Below are 20,066 nucleotides of genomic sequence, written 5' to 3'. Positions count from 1 at the left end.
TCTCCTCCCCCTTCACCCTCATTTTTCCCGCCTCCATCGTAGATCAATTAGGGTGCGTGTGTCAATGGTTCTCGGGGTGCTTTCTAACCTCCCCCTTTACCCTCATTTACCTATTCCTAAAAGCTTAAACTACTAAGAATAAGTAAATTTAATCATTTAATCAATACTTAATACTCTCCGCCCCCTTTCTCCTCCCCCTTCACCCTCATTTTTCTCGCCTCTATCGTAGATCAACTAGGGTGCGTGTGTCAATGGTTCTCGGGGTGCTTTCTAGCCGCGCGTGGCTAGCCAGCGGTAGCGCATGGAACGCGTGAGGGTGTGCTAGGTTTTTGTTATGATATTTTTGTTTTTAAATAAAAATGTATTATCTCTATATCTGCTTTTAGTAGCAATCTATTGGATGAAATTTTATTCGTTTTCTTAGGTTTTGTTTTCACAAATCCTTAAGAATAACGAAATTGGTTTCCGGACGGTTTATTGTTTTCTTATGTTTTATTTTCTGGAAGCAAACCATAGACTGATGACATAGGAGTTATCAAGCATAAAGAAAAATTGTCACTATGGTAGAGGCAGTGGCGGAGCCACGTTATCCCTTGGAGGTGCCGTGGATTTTAATTTTAATTTTTTTTTAACCCACGGCACTCTCAAAATTACAAAAAAAAAAAAAAAAAAAACTCTCTAAGATGCTCTCTGAGCAGGAGAAAAATTAATTTGAGATATCAGTTGAGGTATTTTGAACTTGATGTGCTTACTGATCCAACATTACAAAATTTGTCTTTTATTGCAGAATTATGCCAAGGATTGGCAAAGACGGAAAAATCAAAGACATATTATCTTATTGATAAATTGATTCGTCTTGTTTTGACTCTTCCAGTGTTTATAGCAACTACCGAACGAGCATTTCCAGCAATGAAAATTGTTAAAACACGATTTCGCAACAAAATGGAGGATGATTTTCTTGCAAATAGTTTAGCTTTTTATATTGAAATAGAAATTGCAGAGAGCTTCGATTTAGATTCGATACTTAATGATTTTGTACTTTTAAGAGACCGTAAAGTGCAGTTATAGACACTTTTTTTTGGTATTTCTGCCCTTTTGGATATAGTGTCGACATGTTACATTTCTAATATATCAATTTGAGCACATATTTATGAACTTTTATAGATATTTTTTGTGATGCATATATTGTGTGAATTACCAAATTTTTAGTGTGAAACAAAATTTTAGGACGCCAAAAAAATTTTAGCGGCACCCCCAATTTAAAATGGCTGGCTCCGCCATTGGGTAGAGGCAGCGAAGGTGATTGCGATTGATAAAACACTAGTATTGGTAAATAATAAAAAATAAAAAATAAAAAAAGAAATCAATGACTTGGCAGTAGTGATTCGTTGAAATTTGATATAGATTTGAAACTGGTTGGGACGATAACTTTTCATAGATATTGTCTTATAATAGCACGATAAGCTATTATGTATGTCATAAATAATGTTTGAATTGTAAAGATTCATAATTATATTTTTGTCCCAATTTGATTGTTATATCAATAAAGAGATAATTGGTTAAAAAACAAAAAAAATATTTAATTATTATTATTCTTATTTATTTATTAACTTGTTATAACCATGATTAATTTGGAGCCAAGTAAAGAAAAAGAGAGGTGCTGCTATACGGTCAAGGCAGAAAACTCATGTTTTCTGCCTTCCATTAAAATTCTACCACCTAACCTAATCTTACTAAACTTAAGTTTGCAAAATAAACACAACTACACTTGATTATTGATTTAAAATATTAATTAATGTGTTTAAAAAATAAAATAAAATTGAAAGGCCACAAGTGAGGAGGACCAACCACCCCATGGCTACTAGCCGGCCACCCCAGTAGCCATGGGTGGCCTTGCGGGCTAACATCTGGGGGTGGCGCAGGCCACCCCATAGCTACTAGCCGGCCACCCCAGTAGCCATGAGTGGCCTTGCGGGCCAACATCTGGGGGTGGCGCAGGCCACCCCATGGCCAAGGGGTGGTGCGCCGACGACACCCAGCATGAGGTTCCAAAACTCTCCTTGACCCATTTGACAGAAACAAAAACCCACCAAGAATTCTCTTTGAAACAATCAAAACCAGCCCCGATCGGGAATCACACCCATCCAGGATTCAACAAAGTTGAATGATTCAGCTCTTAAATATCAAACTATTCAACTTAAACCCAATGAAAATCGCTTCAATTTTGTTATAGTTCTCTGAAAGTGCACACCAACTGTACAAAAAAGCCTTCCTGTAACAAACAATTAACCATCAACTTAAACCCAATGCACATTCTTCTCTCTGGTTTTGGTTTTTTCGGAGAGATCTGGAAATTGTTTTTTTGCAGTGGGTAGCCGAAGAGAGACCCACGCCGCCGGAGGGGATGCGACTGAGGGGAGCTAGACCCACGCCAGAGGGGAGCCCGACCCAGGCGTGGGTCAGGCCGTGATCCATACCTAGGTCACGGCAGACCTAGGCATGGGTCTTGCCGTGACTCACGACCGACGTGGTCTGCATCTCGATCTGTAGCGCCGATCTCGGATTCAGCGGCTTGGCGGTCGTTCCGATGATATCAAACCAGCTGGTGATGTGCTCGTCGGAGGCGATCTTTGGCGCTAGGATTTTGGCGGTGCCAATGATCTCCATGCTGGAATATAGTGTTTTTATTGTAGGCAAAGTTTTTGCACTTTTATGCTTTTAACTGACATGGCATTCTTCCATTGGAGGGCAGAAAACTCAGGTTTTCTGCCACAACCGAATTGCAGATATTCAAAGAGAAAGAGAAAGTGAAGAAAAGGAAATGGAATCGACCAATGAACCGTTGGCGCGCGGCTTTTGTGTCAGAATACTTTTTCATTTTAAAAACGCAGAGGCGCTACGTTTGCTCGATATTCCATTTGTGTTTGCAAAGCCTCATGATCTGATCTTATGCGAAAAACTCTAAGAACAGTGTCCCTAAAAGGACAATTCCTGATCTCTGTAAACGTCTAAGAACGCTGCAGCAGAGATGGACAACGACGCCGCTTCCATTTCATCTGCTCCGGGAGCTTCCAGGCACCGCTGGGACGTCTTTCTGAGTTTCAGAGGCGAAGACACGCGCCACCCCTTCACTGTCAACCTCTACGATTCGCTCGAGAAACACGGCGTCCGGGTCTTCCGCGACGACGAGGGGCTGCGCCGCGGGGACGAGATTTCGCCAAGTCTGCTCGAGGCTATCGACGACTCGGCCGCTTCCATCGTCATCTTCTCTCCGAACTACGCGTCGTCGCGGTGGTGCCTTGAGGAACTTTCCAAGATATGCGAGTGCCGGAGGCTCATACTGCCAGTGTTCTACCAAGTCTACCCGTCGGACGTGCGGAGGCAGAAGGGACCTTTCGAAGAACATTTTAGTAGCCATGAAAATCGGTTTGGGGAGGACGTGGTTTTGAGGTGGAGAAGAGCTATGGAAAAAGCTGGTGGAATTTCTGGTTGGGTTTTCAATAACAGGTGGTATATTAATATACTCATTTAGGAGTAGAAAATATCCCTCGAATGAACCTTTCACAAAACCCTATTAATTGTGCTTATCAAGATTCAACATGGAAAATAATACCAAAACCCCATATATGCATCGATCCTCTTGTTTGAGTTGTTAATGTTTCATGTTGTTGTTACAAATTTATACAAAGATTTTTTTTTTTTTTTTAAATTTTTGAAATTGCTGATTGGATTGGAGATGCGTCTAGGGCTTGAGTGGTCCTAGTGATGCGTATTAGGGCTTAATTGTGTTTCCGGGTTGAATTAAGCAGCTTATAATAGTCTACTGGAAATTAGAGGAACGATTTGTAATATGAAAATAGTAAATGATGTTTAAGGAATCTTTGAAAATTGTTAATTCAATCCTTAGTCAATAGGGTGTTGATTGAACTGGCAAATACTCCGGTAGGTGTGGATACATATCCAGTTGGACTTGATTTTCGTCTTCAAGAAGTGATGAGTTTGTTAGATGTTAAATCCAATGGCATTCGAGTTCTTGTATTATATGGTATGGGCGGTGTTGGTAAGACAACACTTGCCAAGGCTCTTTGTAATAAACTTGTTGGTCGCTTTGAGTGCCTAAGTTTCATTTCAAAAGTAAGAGAAAAATCTGCAAATGGCGATGGTTTAGCATCCCTTCAGGACAAACTTATCCATGATCTTTCCTCTGGTAAGGTTCCTGTATATTCTAATTCTATCGCTGCAATCAAAGAATTAGTTCGTGAGAAGAGAGTTCTTGTTGTTTTAGATGATATTGATAATGTAACTCAGCTTGATTTACTTATTGGGAGAAGAGAATGGTTTTTTGAAGGAAGTAGAATCATCATCACCACAAGAGACAGAGAAGTTTTGCCCGAGCATCTAGTGAATGCATTTTATGAGGTCAGAGAGTTGGGAAGCTCTGACGCACTTAAGCTTTTTAGCTACCATGCACTAAGAAGAGACAAACCCACAGATAAATTTTGTGATCTTTTGGTTACATGGGCTTGTCAGTCGATAAGCCCAACAGTGTCAAATTAATCATCCACAAACAATTTGATATAGTGAACCAATACACTATAAAAATGATTTTCTCATCATTCTTACCTTTTATATGTTCATGTGCATAAAATCTCGATCTTGCATACTCTATGTTGAATGCCTTGGCCCTCATTCCAAGCCAAAGATTTCAAAGTCTGTATTTCATTAAAGTAGGCACATAGGAGGTGACTATTCAAGTATTATTATTGACATCCTTGTTACTCATGTTAATACTTATTAACAGCGATGAAGTGCAGCGGATTCAATTGTTAGTCAAACGGGTGTTGACTGAACTGGCAAATACTCCAATGGGTGTGGCTACATATACAGTTGGACTTGATTTTCGTGTTGAAGAAGTGGTGAGTTTGTTAGATGTTAGATCCAATGACGTTCGAGTTCTTGGATTATATGGTATGGGTGGGATTGGTAAGACAACCCTTGCCAAGGCTCTTTATAATAAACTTGTTGGTGGCTTTGAGAGCCGTAGTTTCATTTCAGAAGTAAGAGAAACAGCTGCAAAGAACATTGGTTTAGTATCCCTTCAGAACAAACTTATCCAGGATCTTTCCCCTGGTAAGGTTTTTATAGATTATATCGCTGCAATCAAAGAAGTAGTTCATGAGAAGCGAGTTCTTGTTGTTTTAGATGATATTAGCAATGTAACTCAGCTTGAATTACTTATTGGGAGAAGGGAATGGTTTTATGGAGGAAGTAGAATCATCATCACCACAAGAGACAGAGAAGTTGTACCCGAGCATCTTGTGAATGCGTTTTATGAGGTCAGAGAGTTGAGAGACTCTGAGGCACTACAGCTTTTTAGCTACCATGCTCTAAGAAGTGAGAAACCCACAGAGAATTTTTTTGATCTTTCCAAACAAATGGTGTCTCTTACAGGAGGTCTACCATTGGCTCTGGAAGTATTTGGCTCTTTTTTATTCGATAAGAGGAGAATAGAAGAGTGGCAAGATGCTTTGAAAAAGTTGGAACAAATTCGTCCACACGATCTTCAGGATGTGTTGAAGATAAGTTTTGATGGGTTAGATACACAAGAGAAGTGTATATTCCTTGATATAGCATGTTTATTCATTAAAATGAAAATGGAAAAAGGAGATGCAATTGATGTATTGAGAGGTTGCGGTTTTAGGGCTGAAATAGCAATCAGATGCCTCATTGCAAAATCACTTATTAAGGTTACGGAGCAAAACGCATTGTGGATGCATGATCAAGTTAGAGACATGGGAAGACAAATTGTTCTAGATGAAGACCCAGTGTATCCTTGGAGGCGTAGTAGATTGTGGGAGCGCGATGCTATCATGACTGTCTTGAAGGGTGAGAAGGTACGACTTATAGTGACATAACTGTTCTTACTGTTTTTTCCAATTCCTTTTTTTTGTTGGCTTGATAGCAAGTTTTTTTATCAAACCTTCCCAAGTGGCAGATATAGACAAATACTCACATATGCCACAAGAGATGCATGCATCAAGGTTCTCTGTAATCTTCAAGGGGAAAAGGAGTATTGGTATATGTGCTCCACTTGGTGATGTCTGCTCTCTCTTTACTGTAGTTTTTAAATTTCCTTTTCACTCGCAAGGAAGAGTCCTGGTTTGTGAAGGTTGATAAAAGATTGAAAAACTTGGGGAGAGATAATAAAAAAAAATGGTTCATGCTGACATCTTCACACTGTACCTTGGAGAAGAAAAAAGGGTGTGGTGCAGACAGGGTCATGATGTAACGGGACAAGGACTAGGCGGGCCAAAAATTTGAGAGAAAAAAAGAAAAGAAAAGAACAATCTTTTAGTCATTTTATTAATAGTGTCCTCCCATAAAATTCCTATCTAGTCCACCCCAGGACTAAATTCATGTCTTCGGCCTGGGTGTGGAAACCATTAATGGTCACAAAATCTGTATGCATGGATTATGTTGGATAATTTGTGGCAGTTACATTCATATGTAGGACTGCTGAAAATTTGGAGAAAACGTTATGAATGATATTTGAACCAAAAAAAAAAAAAAAGGACATTTGAACCAAAACTTAAAAAGGATTTACTGAATATGTACCCATGTGAAAAAAAATTCGGCTCTATCCCAGCTTCTTAGATGTTGTAAGTTCGAATATATTGGTACCATTTTGCATGTCCTTTAATTATTATTATTATTATCTCTGAGTCTTTAATTGCTAATTATCTTTCAATTGTCTCTCTTTCACTTGGCTCCATTCCATTTTTTAAGTAGTTTGCATATTATGGATAATAGGGAACAGAACAGATACAAGGGATCGTCCTAGACTTTGAAAGTAGGCCGAAGAAGTTGGAGGATGTGAGTGGTGACACAATTGCTTGGGAAAACCTTAAAACAACACCCAATTGCACCTCCGGATTAACATACTTGGTAGAACTGTATAAGAAGCGTCTTCATAATAAAGCAAAGAAGGAGAGGGAGGTAATGCTGTGCACGAAGTTCTTCGAATCCATGGTTAATCTAAGACTTCTGCAAATCAATTATTCGAGGTTAGTAGGAAGGTATAAATATTTATCTCCAGAACTTAAGTGGCTGCAGTGGAAAGGGTGTCCTCTTAAAAGTCTTCCCTCTGATTTTTGTCCTCGGGAACTTGCTGTCCTTGACCTCTCAGAAAGCAAAATTGAACAAGTGTGGGGCGGGTATAGTAACAAGGTATGCTTCACTTTTCAGGTGCACGAAATTGGTTATCAATTAAGCAAGAACAGGATGCTCATGGCCTAGGTTGATATGCTTATTCTTACTCAAAGTCACTAAAGCTACAAAATGTTTAGGATGTGTTCGGCTTGCACTTTTTGATAGCAATTCTCTATGATTGTCTCTTTTATAACCAAAAAACTTCCATGTTTGTCAGGTGGCTAAGAAATTGATGGTAATGAATCTCCACGGCTGCTTTAATCTTTCTTCTATTCCTGATTTATCTGGGCATGAAACCTTGGAAAAGCTTGTTCTTGAACGTTGCTGCAGTCTAATAAAGATTCATGAATCGGTTGGAAACATGAGTGCATTACTCCACTTGAACCTGAAAGAGTGTCGGAACCTTGTTGAATTTCCTGCTAAAGTGTCTGGGCTGAAAAATCTAGAGAACCTTATACTCTCTGGCTGCTCAAAATTGAAAGAGTTACCAGGCGATATAGGCAGCATGGGATCTCTGAAAGAACTTCTTGTTGATAACAGTGGTATATCAAAGCTTCCTGAATCCATATCCCGCCTTACAAAACTTGAAAAGCTTAATCTAAATGGTTGCCAATTCTTAAGAAGACTACCGAACTGCATTGGAAAGCTGTCTTCCCTGAAAAAACTCTCTCTTAATCATTCTGGTATAGAAGAAATACCTGATTCTGTTGGATTATTGGTAAACCTGGAGAATCTAGGTTTAATTTGGTGTGCATCACTCACTTCAATTCCTGATTCGGTTGGCAATCTCATATCATTGACAGAACTAGTAACTCATGGTAGTGCAATTAAAGAATTGCCTGCTTCTATTGGTTCTTTATCATATTTGAAGGACTTGTCAGTTGGAAACTGTCGATTTCTGAGCAAATTGCCTGATTCAATTGAAGGATTAGCTTCTATTGTTGAACTTCAGTTAGATGGGACATCAATCACGAATCTGCCGGATCAGGTGGGTGCCTTGAAAATGCTAAGCAAGCTTACAATGAGGAATTGTAAAGATCTTATATCTTTACCAGAATCAATTGGAAACTTGTTTGCTCTTACTTCTTTGGACTTGAACAATGCCAAAATTTCTGAATTACCAGAATCCATTGGGATGCTGGATAATCTTATTAGATTAAGATTGAGTAAATGTACACAGCTCCATAAACTTCCCGCTTCAATAGGAAATTTGAAGTCGTTGCAAGACTTGCTTATGGAAGAAACTGCTGTGACAGAATTACCCGAAAGCTTTGGTATGCTCTCAAGCTTAGTAATATTAAAAATGGGTAAGAAGCCTCATTTTCAGTTAGCTGGAAACAGCGTAACTGAAGAGGTTGTAATTCCAACTGCAGAAGAGAAACCTAGTCCTTTCGGCCTTCCGACTTCTTTCTCCAATTTATGCTCACTAGAAGAATTGGATGCTTGTGCATGGAAACTATGTGGGAAAATCCCTGATGATTTTGAAAAGTTGTCATCATTGAAGATTCTGAATCTGGCCCATAATAATTTTTCCAGCCTTCCATCCAGCTTGAGCGGCCTTTCTTTTCTCAGAAAGCTTTTATTGCACCACTGCAAAGAGCTCAAGTCACTTCCTCCACTTCCCTCAAGCTTGGTGGAGGTGAACGTTGCGCATTGTACTGCACTGGAAAAGGTATCTGATCTTTCAAATTTGGAAAGCTTATGCGAGCTGAACCTTACAAACTGTATGAAGGTGAAGGATATTCCGGGCCTTGAACACTTGAAGTCCTTGATAAGGTTGTTCATGAGTGGCTGCAAAACATGCTCATCTGAGGTGAAAAAAAGACTTTCTAAGGTTCTCTCTCTCCCTCAATCTTGTTTGTGTTTTGTGCATATGAACCATTGTAGCTTAACCGTTGCGCTTTTTATAATCCTTTTCATATTAAGAAAATTCCGGGGAAAAAAATCTAAATAGGAAAGGATTTACTTCTCCTGACAAATTTTATTGCAGGTTTCTTTAAGGAATTTACGCGCTCTTAGTATGCCTGGAAGCAGAATTCCAGATTGGTTTTCTCCTGAGGTGATTGTTTCAGAACGCAAGAACCGTGAGATCAAAGGTGTGATAATAGGCATTGTTGTCTCTGTCATCCATCAAATACCGGATGACAAAATAGATCAACTCTCTTACATACCAGGGATACGAGCAAATATTCTCAAAATGAATTCACGTGTATTCAGTACAGTGCTGGACTTAAAGGGGATCCCAATGACGCCGGAAGATCATATTTACATGTTTCGAGATCATCAGTATCGTCCCTTAGTTTCTCAGTTGAAGGATGGCTATAAGATAACTGTGACACAGGATGAACCACCATACATAGAGGGGGTTAAGGTGAAAAAGTGTGGGATTTATTTGATTTTTGAAGGTGAGGATGATTATGAAGGAGGAGAAGAATCATTGGACGAAAACCAACTATCCATTTCAGAAAAACTAGCCAAGTTTTTCAGCTCTCTTAAAGACGACCACATCTCTGGTTCTGGTGATGAAGTCAACAGCCAAGTTCAAGAGATTGAGAAACAAGAAGAAAGAGAAAGAGGGCCTCTTTTAGTTTTGGGGGGCATTAGGCAGCATGTTCGAGGATGTTTTGGTTTTGAAACGAAGAAGCTATTAGGAAAGCAACTTGGCCATTTTTGCCTACTATTGATACAACGGAGGTGGTACTTTGAAGTCTTCATTTCTATCTTCATTATTCTTGCCTCTATCATTGTTTGCAATATCTCCCTTGTGTGCAAAAAATGAGAAAAATTTCCCATGATAAAAAAATCCAGAAAATATATATAAAAAGACAAAAGTTCAGGAAAAGTGATTTTTTCTTCTTTTTCTTTTTCTTTTTTTTTTTCCTAAATTTTTTATTAAGGGATATTTTTGTTCTTTTTTGCACAAAAGGGAAATGCAACCTCAAACTCAATGATAATTTTGGGAGGGAGGGAGGGAGACATTGCACAAATTGAAAGTTTGAAAAACATTGTAAATTACTTGGTAGTTAGAACGAATAAATCTACTTTTCCTCTATTATTATTATTATTATTAAGGTTGTGATTGTGAAATTGGTGTTCATGTTAGTCACTTTATTGGAGCCCCATTACTGCCTTGTTGCCTGTTGGATCTCAACCAATGTTTAGATGACTGGGGGAAAATAGCTTTCATTATTTCCTCCCCTTGGCCATGTTTGTTTGTTTTATTTTTTTATTCTCAAGACAAATACATTAATAAACAACTTAAAACACAAAACATGTTTTTATAAATTTGTCTTCTATTGTTATATGAATATCTTGACAAAAGAGGTGTCTGACTTTTGCAGAAGTAAGAGCTGACATATTATTTAAAAAACTAAAAAAAATTAGTGTGGCTGAGAAGTCACACACACTGACTAATTTTTTTTCTTTTTAATTTTTAATTTTTCAATTTTATTTACAAGTAAGGCTTTACACTTGTTGGAGTATATCAAAATAAGCAAGTGTACTTTATAGAAAATATATTTTTCAAATGTAAGCCCCTAAGAAAAAATGTTTAAAAACATCATCTTTATGTCACATAAAAACATTTTTTTTCAAACAAAAAATAAAAATAAAAATACTCCCCAAAACAGGTCAACACTTACAATGGGATCTCTGCAATGACATGGTTCTCTCTTGGATACCAAGTTCTTTCTCCCTGATATTGCCGGCAATGTCATCTATGCGAAATTGCTGATACATAAAATGAAGTTTGGGAGGAGCTCTCGAGTCTGTTCTCTAGGAAAAGTTGCATGGATTTTTCAAATCAAACATTCTATTTTTAACCTTCTCCAAGAACTATCACTCTTTTTAGAAATTGTTTCACGAATCTGAAAGCCATTTAGGATGAACTTGCATCATACAACACAGAGAAATTTAGGCAGCAATAGTGAAAGCATTAAAAATACAAGAAACTTTGTAATACTTAACATTAACAAACAACTCAAAACTTAAAAACACTCTTCAAAATATTAAAAATAATTTTACCTTTGTTTCACGTTTCAAATCAAAAATAATAAAAACATTCTCACAAGACACATCAACAAACATACTGATAGAAAACGGAAACTCTTGCTGAAGATGTTTTTTCACCTGTTGACTTTAACAAATGGGGGAATTTTTTATTTGCGGCAAAGAATTCCAACTTAATTAATATGTTTAAATACTATGAGAGTAATGTAGAAGTATGAGATTGTATTGTGTAGTAGATAGGACACAATCTTTAGATGTTGTGGCTATTTGTTTGTCCACTTGGTGACATGATCATTATCCAATATTGACTTGAATTCAAGTCATCCACAACGATTTCTACCTTAACTTGAATTTCATCAAGTCACAACAAAATGAATCTTCTTTAGGTGCCTTTGCTTATTGCCCTCAAGGGCAATCCCAATCCACAAGCTAGTGATACTCAAGTCCAAGCACCTCTTGAACTTGACTATAAGACCTTGTTTAGACATATTACAATGCTTTCCTACTAGTCTTACCGACCATACAGCTTTCTCTAGTGACTATGTGCACTCCTTAGTCTTCTTCCTGTAGACCTATGTGTACTCCTTAGTCTTCTTTCTCTTCGGTAACTAAGCTAGCTCCCTCTTGCTAGCATCCTCCACCTAACATTTCTCATCATAGCATTCAGGTTTTGGTGCTCTGGCACATATCTGAGGCTTTAGTGCTCTTGTACATCTCTGAGGCTCTAGTGCTTTAGCACATCTCTGAGGTTAGGGTGATCTGGTACGTCTATGAGGATCTTGCTCTCGCACACCTCTGAGGCTAGGGTGATCTGTCACATCTCTGAGGCTCTAGTGCTCTTGCACATCTCTGGCTTTGTTTGATAAATGTTTTCTCATAGTTTTGGTGCTATATTATTCATCTCACTTTTTCATTTTTTTAATATTCTTATTTTTTATATCATATTAATTATTTTTTATTATTATTTAAATAAAAAAATCACTACAAAACAAAATTTTTTCATTTGTACATATCAAATATTTTACTTTTTTTTTAAAAAAAATATTATTTCTTACATTTTTTCACATTAATCACTTTTTGCTATAATATAAAAACAAAACCAAAACAAAATCTTTTATCAAACGAACCTTATGAGGCCCTGGAGCACCTTTGTATAGTGCTTGTGGACAGTATTAGTGGAAAGTACCTATGTACAGTACTGGTGATTAGTACCTCCATACAGTATTTGTGAATAGTATCTCTATACAGTATTGTGAATAGTACCATATTTGTGAACAGTGCATATGTGAACAGTATACAATCTAAACACGAACTTGACTCTGATACCAATTGTTAAGAAATTAGACGCCACTAATTCCTCTTCAAGATCTTGAGATTCAATCTATCAAGAAAACAACAACACACAAGTGCTATAAATAGTATTTGACCAAAGATACAATTAGGTAAGTTCTCAAAAAAGACTGGAAGAGTCACACCAGTCTCACTTAAAACCTAGTCTCCTTAGAACGGTACCGGTGTATTTTGATTAGTACTATGAACAATCACAACTTCACACACACAAAACCACAAGACAAGAAGTTATATGTGTTTCGGCTTGCCTACTTCCACATAGCACACATATTTACTATATAAATTGAAAGAACTACAAATTATGGATAGTAGATCTTACGCACAAAATGTATCTCTCACACTCCTAAAAAATATATACTCTGTGTTTTGCTCACTCTAAAAAAAACATTAATCTGTATTTTTCTTGCTCTTCTTAAAAGCTCTCTCACTTTTCTCAGTTGCCGTGCTTTTCTCTTTCTTTGAGAAGTTGTGTTTTCCTTGAAGAAATTCGTAAAGAAATAAAAGTAAATACGGAAATAAAAATAAAATAGATACAAAAGTAAAAGTGAAAATAAAAATAAAATAAACACAAAAGATTTTACATGGTTTGGTCTTTGACATAAGTCAACAGATAAAGTCCATAAAATTATATTAAACTCTTATTGAATAATTGATATTACAATACAGATACTCATATTTATAAAAGAATTGAAATAAATAAGTATGATAATAAATTTGATTGATTTGATTACCATCTAACTTGATTACGATCAATAGAGGAAGCTCTTCATCCAGGTGGCTTCTTGGACAACAGAGTCGAAGAAGGCAGGCTGTTTGTTGGAAGTCCAAGTCTAAATTCGGTGCTTCTTGAGAGACTCAAAGCTCTCTTGTAACCTTTTTCAGCATTTGATTAAAAAAAAGAAAAAGAAAAAGAAAAAAAAAAAGACTTAAAGGCAGCCTCCAATATTGAATTGAATTCAAGTCATCCACAACACTAAGAACACGGCAACGGAGATGGACAACGGCGCCATTTCCATTTCAACCGCTCCGGGAGCTTCCAGGCACCGGTGGGACGTCTTTCTGAGCTTCAGAGGCGAAGACACGCGCAAAACCATCACTCCCAAGCTCTACCACTCGCTCCAGAAACAAGGCGTCCGAGTCTTCCTCGACGACGATGGGCTGCGCGGCGGGGACGAGATCGCGCCGAGTCTGCTCGAGGCCATCGAGGACTCGGCCGCTTCCATCATCATCCTCTCTCCGGAGTACGCGTCGTCGCGGTGGTGCCTTATGGAACTTTCCTACATATGCGAGTGCCGGAGGCTCATACTCCCAGTGTTCTACAAAGTCGACCCGTCGGATGTGCGGAGTCAGGGAGGAACTTTCAAAGATGGTTTTATAAAACACGAAAAGCGGTCTAAGACGGACAAGGACAAGGACGAGGTTTCGAGGTGGAGGGAAGCTATGAAAAAAGTTGGTGGAGTTGCTGGTTGGGTTTACGATAACAGATGGTATATTTCATACTCAAACGTGTTTTGTTCTTGTTACTCATATAGGAGTAGAAAAGATTTATCTAATGAACCTTTCACGATACCCTAGTTCTTGTGGTTATCAAGATTCAACATGGAAAATAATACCTAGCCCTGCATATGCATCGATCCTCTTGTTTGAGTTATTACGTTTCATGTTGTTATTACGAATTTATACAAAGATCTTGCGACTTTTATTTTTTGTTTGAGATGTGATTGGATCGGAGATGTGTCTGAGGGCTTAATTGTGTTTTCTGGTTGAAATTAAGCAGCTTGTAAATTGTGCTAGTTTACTGGGTTAGAGGAATGGCATGTGACAACCGATCCAAAATAATCCTATTAAGTTCTGCTTAAAGAATCTCTGGAAATTGTTAATTTATAGGCGTGATGATGTCTCTTGGCACTTTGCAATTCTTTAATGGCTCTCTAGATTTTGTTTATTCATATTTGGGGACGTTTTAGCCTAAAGCTGGTTCTTCCCCTGTTGACAGAGCGGGGAATTTTTTATTTGTGGTAGCAATTTCCCTTTTGTTTCCACACTTTCTTGCGTTAAGCATTTAAAGTAAAATATTTGCATCTTGTCTCCTATTTTTTCCTTTTAAATTAGTTGTTTGTGTCGTCTATTTTTCATGCATTGATGTTAAAACAAGTCAGTCTTTTCTTTTATGGCAAATGTGAATCCTTTGTTCAAACTATTTGGTGAACTCGGGTTAACCATCTACAAACAATTTGATATAGTGAACCAATACATTATAAAAATGATTTTCTCATCATTCTTACCTTTTATATGTTCATGTGCATAAAATCTCGATCTTGCATACTCTATGTTGAATGCCTTGGCCCTCATTCCAAGCCATATATTTCAAAGAGTTTGTATTTCATTAAAGTAGGCACATAGGATGTGACTATTCAAGTATTATTATTGACATCCTTGTTACTCATGTTAATACTTATTAACAGCAATGAAGCGCAGCTGATTCAATTGTTAGTCAAACGGGTGTTGGCTGAACTGGCAAATACTCCAGTGGGTGTGGCTACATATACAGTTGGACTTGATTTTCGTCTTGAAGAAGTGGTGAGTCGGTTAGATGTTAGATCCAATGACGTTCGAGTTCTTGGATTACATGGGATGGGTGGGGTTGGTAAGACAACCTTTGCCAAGGCTCTTTATAATAAACTTGTTGGTAGCTTTGAGAGCCGTAGTTTCATTTCAGAAGTAAGAGAAACAGATGCAAAGGACAAGGGTATAGTATCCCTTCAGAACAAACTTATCCAGGATCTTTCCCCTGGTAAGGTTTTTGTAGATTATATCGCTGCAGTCAAAGAAGTAGTTCATGAGAAGCGAGTTCTTGTTGTATTAGATGATATTAGCGATGTAACTCAGCTTGATTTACTTATTTGGAGAAGGGAATGGTTTTATGGAGGAAGTAGAATCATCATCACCACAAGAGACAGAAATGTTTTGCCCGAGCATCTAGTGAATGAATTTTATGAGGTCAAAGAGTTGGAAAGCTCTGACGCACTTCAGCTTTTTAGCTACCATGCGCTAAGAAGAGACAAACCCACAGGCAAATTTTTTGATCTTTCCAATAAAATGTTGGCTCTTACAGGACGTCTACCGTTGGCTCTGGAAGTATTTGGCTCTTTTTTGTTTGATAAGAGGAGAATAGAGGAGTGGGAAGATGCACTGATAAAGTTGGAACAAATTCGTCCACACCATCTTCAGGATGTGTTGAAAATAAGTTTTGATGGGTTAGACACACAAGAGAAGTGTATATTCCTCGACATAGCATGTTTATTCATTCAAATGGACATGAAGAAACAAGATGCAATTGATGTGTTGAAAGGTTGCGGTTTTAGGGCTGAAATAGCAATCAGATGCCTCACTGCAAAATCACTTATTAAGGTTACGGAGCAAAGCGCATTGTGGATGCATGATCGTGTTGGAGAAATGGGAAGACAAATTGTTCTAGATGAAGACCCAGAGTATCCTTGGAGGAGTAGTAGATTGTGGGAGCGTGATACTATCATGACTGTCTTGAAGGGTGAGAAGGTACGACTTATAGTGATATAACTATTCTTACCCTTTTTTCCAATTCCTTTTTTTAGTTGGCTTGATAGCAAGTTTTTTTATCAAACCTTCTCAAGTGGCAGATATAGACAAATTCTCACATATGCCACAAGAGGTGCATGCATCAAGGTCTCTGTAATCCTCAAGGGGAAAAGGAGTATTGGTATCTGTGCTCCACTTGATGATGTCTGCTCTCTCTTTAGTGTAGTTTTTAAATTTCTTTTTCACTCGCAAGGAAGAGTCCTGGTTTGTGAAGGTTGATAAAAGATTGGAAAAACTTGGGGAGAGATAATAAAAAAAAATGTTCATACTGACATCTTCACACTGTACCATGGAGAAGAAAAAAGGGTGTGGTGCAGACAGGGTCATGATGTAACGGAACAAGGACTAGGAGGGCCAAAAATTTGAGAAAAAAAAAAAAAGAACAATCTTTTAGTCATTTTATTAATAGTGTCCTCCTTTAAAATGTAAGTTCAACCTTTAGATGTTGTAAGTTCGCATATATATTATTATTATTATTATCTCTGAGTCTTTAATTGCTAATTATCTTTCAATTGTCTCTCTCACTTGGCTCCATTCCATTTTTTAAGTAGTTTGCATATTATTATGGATAATAGGGAACAGAACAGATACAAGGGATCGTCCTAAACTTGGAAAGTAGGCCGAAGAAGTTGAAGGATGTGAGTGGTGACACGATTGCTTGGGAAAACCTTAAAAGAACGCCCAATTTCACCTCCGGATTAACATACTTGGAAGAAAGGTATAAGAAGTATCTTCAAAATAAAGCAGAGAAACAGAGGGAGGTAGTACTACACACAAAGTCCTTTGAATCCATGGTTAATCTAAGACTTCTGCAAATCAATTATTCGAGCTTGGTTGGAAGGTATAAATATTTATCTCCAGAACTTAAGTGGCTACAGTGGAAAGGGTGTCCTCTTAAAAGTCTTCCCTCTGATTTTTGTCCTCGGGAACTTGCTGTCCTGGACCTCTCGGAAAGCAAAATTGAACAAGTGTGGGGCAAGTATAGTAACAAGGTATGCTTCACTTTTCAGGTGCATGAAATTGGTTATCAATTAAGCAAGAACAGGATATTTTGATATGTTTCTTCTTACTCATAGTCACTAAAGCTAGTAAAGTGTTTAGGGTCCATAAGGCTTGCACTTTTTTACAGCAATTCTTTATGATTATCTCTTTTATGACCAAAAAAGACTTCTCGTTTGCCAGGTGGCTGAGAAATTGATGGTTATGATTCTCCGCAATTGCTATAATCTTGCTGCCATTCCTGATTTATCTAAGCATCAAACCTTGGAAAAGCTTGTTCTTGAGCGCTGCCTCAGTCTAATAAAGATTCATGAATCCATTGGAAACGTGAGTACATTACTTCACTTGAACCTGGGACATTGTTCGAACCTTATTGAATTTCCTGCTGAAGTCTCTGGGCTGAAAAATCTAGAGAACCTTATACTCTCTGGCTGCTCAAAATTGAAAAAATTGCCAGACGACATAGGCAGCATGAGATCTCTTAAAGAACTTCTTGTTGATGACACTGCTATTGCAACGCTACCTAAATCCATTTTCCGCCTTACAAAGCTTGAAAAGCTTAGTCTAAATGGTTGCCAACTCTTAGGAAGTCTACCCAACTGCATTGGAAAGCTGTCGTCCCTGAAAGAATTCTCTCTTAATGGTTCTGCTATAAATGAAATACCTTATTCTGTTGGAACTTTGGTAAACCTTGAGAAACTGAGTTTAATGTGGTGTAAATCACTCACCTCAGTACCTGATTCTGTTGGCAATCTCATATCATTGACAGAACTTTTAACTAATGAAAGTGCAATCAAAGAACTGCCTGCTTCTATTGGAAAATTATCATATTTGAAGGCCTTGTCAGTTGAAAACTGTCAGTTTCTGAAAAAATTGCCTGATTCAATTGAAGGATTAGCTTCTATTGTTGAACTTCAGTTAGATGGGACATCAATCACAAATCTACCGGATCAGGTGGGTGCCTTGAAATTGCTAAGCAAGCTTACGATGAGGAATTGTAAAGATCTTATATCTTTACCAGAATCAATTGGAAGCATGTTTGCTCTTACTTCTTTGGACTTGAACAATGCCAAAATTTCTGAATTGCCAGAATCCATTGTGATGCTGGATAATCTTATTAGATTAAGATTGAGTAAATGTACACAGCTCCATAAACTTCCTGCCTCAATAGAAAATTTGAAGTCGTTGCAAGACTTGCTGATGGAAGAAACTGCTGTGACAGAATTACCTGAAAGCTTTGGTATGCTCTCAAGCTTAGTGATATTAAAAATGGGTAAGAAGCCTCATTTTCAGTTAGCAAGAAACAGAGTAACTGAAGAGGCTGTAATTCCAACTGCAGAAGAGAAACCTAGTCCTTTCGGACTTCCGACTTCTTTCTCTAATTTATGCTCACTAGAAGAATTGGATGCTCGTGCATGGAAACTATGTGGGAAAATCCCTGATGATTTTGAAAAGTTGTCATCATTGAAGATTTTGAATCTGGCCCATAATAATTTTTCCGGCCTTCCATCCAGCTTGAGGGGCCTTTCTTTTCTCAAAACGCTTTTATTGCACCACTGCAAAGAGCTCAAGTCTCTTCCTCCACTTCCCTCAAGCTTGGTGGAGGTGAACGTTGCAAACTGTACCGCTCTGGAAAGGGTGTCTGATCTTTCAAGCTTGGAAAGCTTGTGCGAGCTGAATCTTACAAACTGTGAGAAGGTGGTGGATATCCCTGGCCTTGAATGCTTGAAGTCCTTGAGGAGGTTGTTCATGAGTGGCTGCAAAACATGCTCATCTGAGGTGAAAAAAAGACTTTCTAAGGTTCTTTCTCTCCCTCAATCTTGTCTGTGTTTTATAATCCTTTTCATATTAAGAAAATTCCGGGAAAAAAAAAATCTAAATAGAAAAGGCTTAAAACCTCTCATGACAAATTTTATTGCAGGTTTTTTTGAGGAATTTACGCGCTCTTAGTATGCCTGGAAGCAGAATTCCAGATTGGTTTTCTCCAGAGGAGATAGTTTCAGAACGCAACAACCGTGAGATTAAAGGTGTGATAATAGGCATTGTTGTCTCTGTCAACCATCAAATACCGAATGACAAAATAGATCAACTCTCTTACATACCAGGGATACGAGCAAATATTCTCAAAATGAATTCACGTGTATTCAGTGGAGTGCTGGACTTAAAGGGAATCCCAATGACGCCGGAAGATCATATTTACTTGTTTCGACATCATCAGTATCATCCCTTAGTTTCTCAGTTGAAGAATGGCTATAAGATAACTGTGACACAGGATGACCCACCATACATAGAGGGGGTTAAGGTGAAAAAGTGTGGGATTTATTTGATTTTTGAAGGTGACGATGATTATGAAGGAGAAGAAGAATTATTGGACGAAAGCCAACCGTCCATTTCAGAAAAACTAGCCAAGTTTTTCACCTCTCTTTAAGACGACCGCATCTCTGGGTCTGGTGATGAAGTCAACAGCCAAGTTCAAGAGATTGAGAAACAAGAAGAAAGAGAAAAAGGGCCCCTTTTAGTTTTGGGGGGCATTAGGCAGCATGTTCGAGGATGTGTTGGTTTTGAAAAGAAGAAGCTACCTGCAACCCATTAGGAAAGCAACTTGGCCATATTTGCCAACTATTGATGCAACAGAGGGGGTGGTACTTTGCAGTCTTCATTTCTATCTTCATTTTCTTGCCCCTCTCTCTCTCTCTCTCTATATATATATATATATATATAAAGTTATTGTTATTATATTAGTGGGTGAAATTATATTTATTCCCTCGATCTATTAAACAATTTGCAATGTCCTTAAACTGTCAGTAGGTTTGCAATATCTCACTTTTGCGCAAAAAATGACAAAATTATTTGTGATAAAAAAATGAAGAAAAAGAAACAAA

General features: G+C 37.9%; 3 protein-coding genes across 3 annotated transcripts; all 3 read left to right on the top strand.

Annotated features, from left to right (window-relative positions):
* The first annotated feature begins 2,886 nt into the window (after positions 1 to 2,886).
* Positions 2,887 to 10,264, top strand: LOC132177634 (uncharacterized). Its single transcript, XM_059590033.2, has 5 exons — positions 2,887 to 3,507; positions 4,802 to 5,894; positions 6,811 to 7,227; positions 7,427 to 9,043; positions 9,200 to 10,264. Exons 1-5 carry the CDS (start codon positions 3,029 to 3,031, stop codon positions 9,986 to 9,988), a joined length of 4,395 nt encoding a protein of 1,464 aa, XP_059446016.2. The 5' UTR covers positions 2,887 to 3,028; the 3' UTR covers positions 9,989 to 10,264.
* Positions 3,886 to 4,783, top strand: LOC132177635 (disease resistance protein RPV1-like; the record flags this gene model as incomplete). The annotated part of the gene is made up of 1 exon (XM_059590034.2): positions 3,886 to 4,783. A coding segment is annotated over one exon (672 nt), but the record flags the coding sequence as incomplete, so codon positions are not given.
* A 3,126-nt stretch (positions 10,265 to 13,390) lies between the features above and the next one.
* LOC132177633 (uncharacterized) lies at positions 13,391 to 19,947 on the top strand. Its single transcript, XM_059590032.2, has 5 exons — positions 13,391 to 14,054; positions 15,033 to 16,125; positions 16,761 to 17,177; positions 17,368 to 18,984; positions 19,106 to 19,947. The coding sequence occupies exons 1-5, from the start codon at positions 13,561 to 13,563 to the stop codon at positions 19,610 to 19,612; spliced, it is 4,128 nt and encodes a 1,375-aa protein (XP_059446015.1). The 5' UTR covers positions 13,391 to 13,560; the 3' UTR covers positions 19,613 to 19,947.
* The last annotated feature ends 119 nt before the right edge of the window (positions 19,948 to 20,066 follow it).

Source organism: Corylus avellana, chromosome 4 (genome assembly GCF_965113065.1).
Source record: "Corylus avellana chromosome 4, dhCorAvel1.hap1.2, whole genome shotgun sequence".
Lineage (NCBI taxonomy): Eukaryota > Viridiplantae > Streptophyta > Magnoliopsida > Fagales > Betulaceae > Corylus > Corylus avellana.
This window is presented reverse-complemented; position numbering and strand designations above follow the sequence as displayed.

What these genes read in the sequence shown, in the direction of transcription:
- LOC132177633 (XM_059590032.2), top strand. Translation starts at nt 13,561, where the DNA reads ATGGACAACGGCGCCATTTCCATTTCAACCGCTCCGGGAGCTTCCAGG. An exon ending in TGGGTTTACGATAACAGATG is followed by an intron (nt 14,055 to 15,032) that starts GTATATTTCATA and finishes ACTTATTAACAG; the next exon opens with CAATGAAGCGCAGCTGATTC. An exon ending in TGAAAAAAAGACTTTCTAAG is followed by an intron (nt 18,985 to 19,105) that starts GTTCTTTCTCTC and finishes ATTTTATTGCAG; the next exon opens with GTTTTTTTGAGGAATTTACG.
- LOC132177634 (XM_059590033.2), top strand. Translation starts at nt 3,029, where the DNA reads ATGGACAACGACGCCGCTTCCATTTCATCTGCTCCGGGAGCTTCCAGG. An exon ending in GGGGCGGGTATAGTAACAAG is followed by an intron (nt 7,228 to 7,426) that starts GTATGCTTCACT and finishes CATGTTTGTCAG; the next exon opens with GTGGCTAAGAAATTGATGGT. An exon ending in TGAAAAAAAGACTTTCTAAG is followed by an intron (nt 9,044 to 9,199) that starts GTTCTCTCTCTC and finishes ATTTTATTGCAG; the next exon opens with GTTTCTTTAAGGAATTTACG.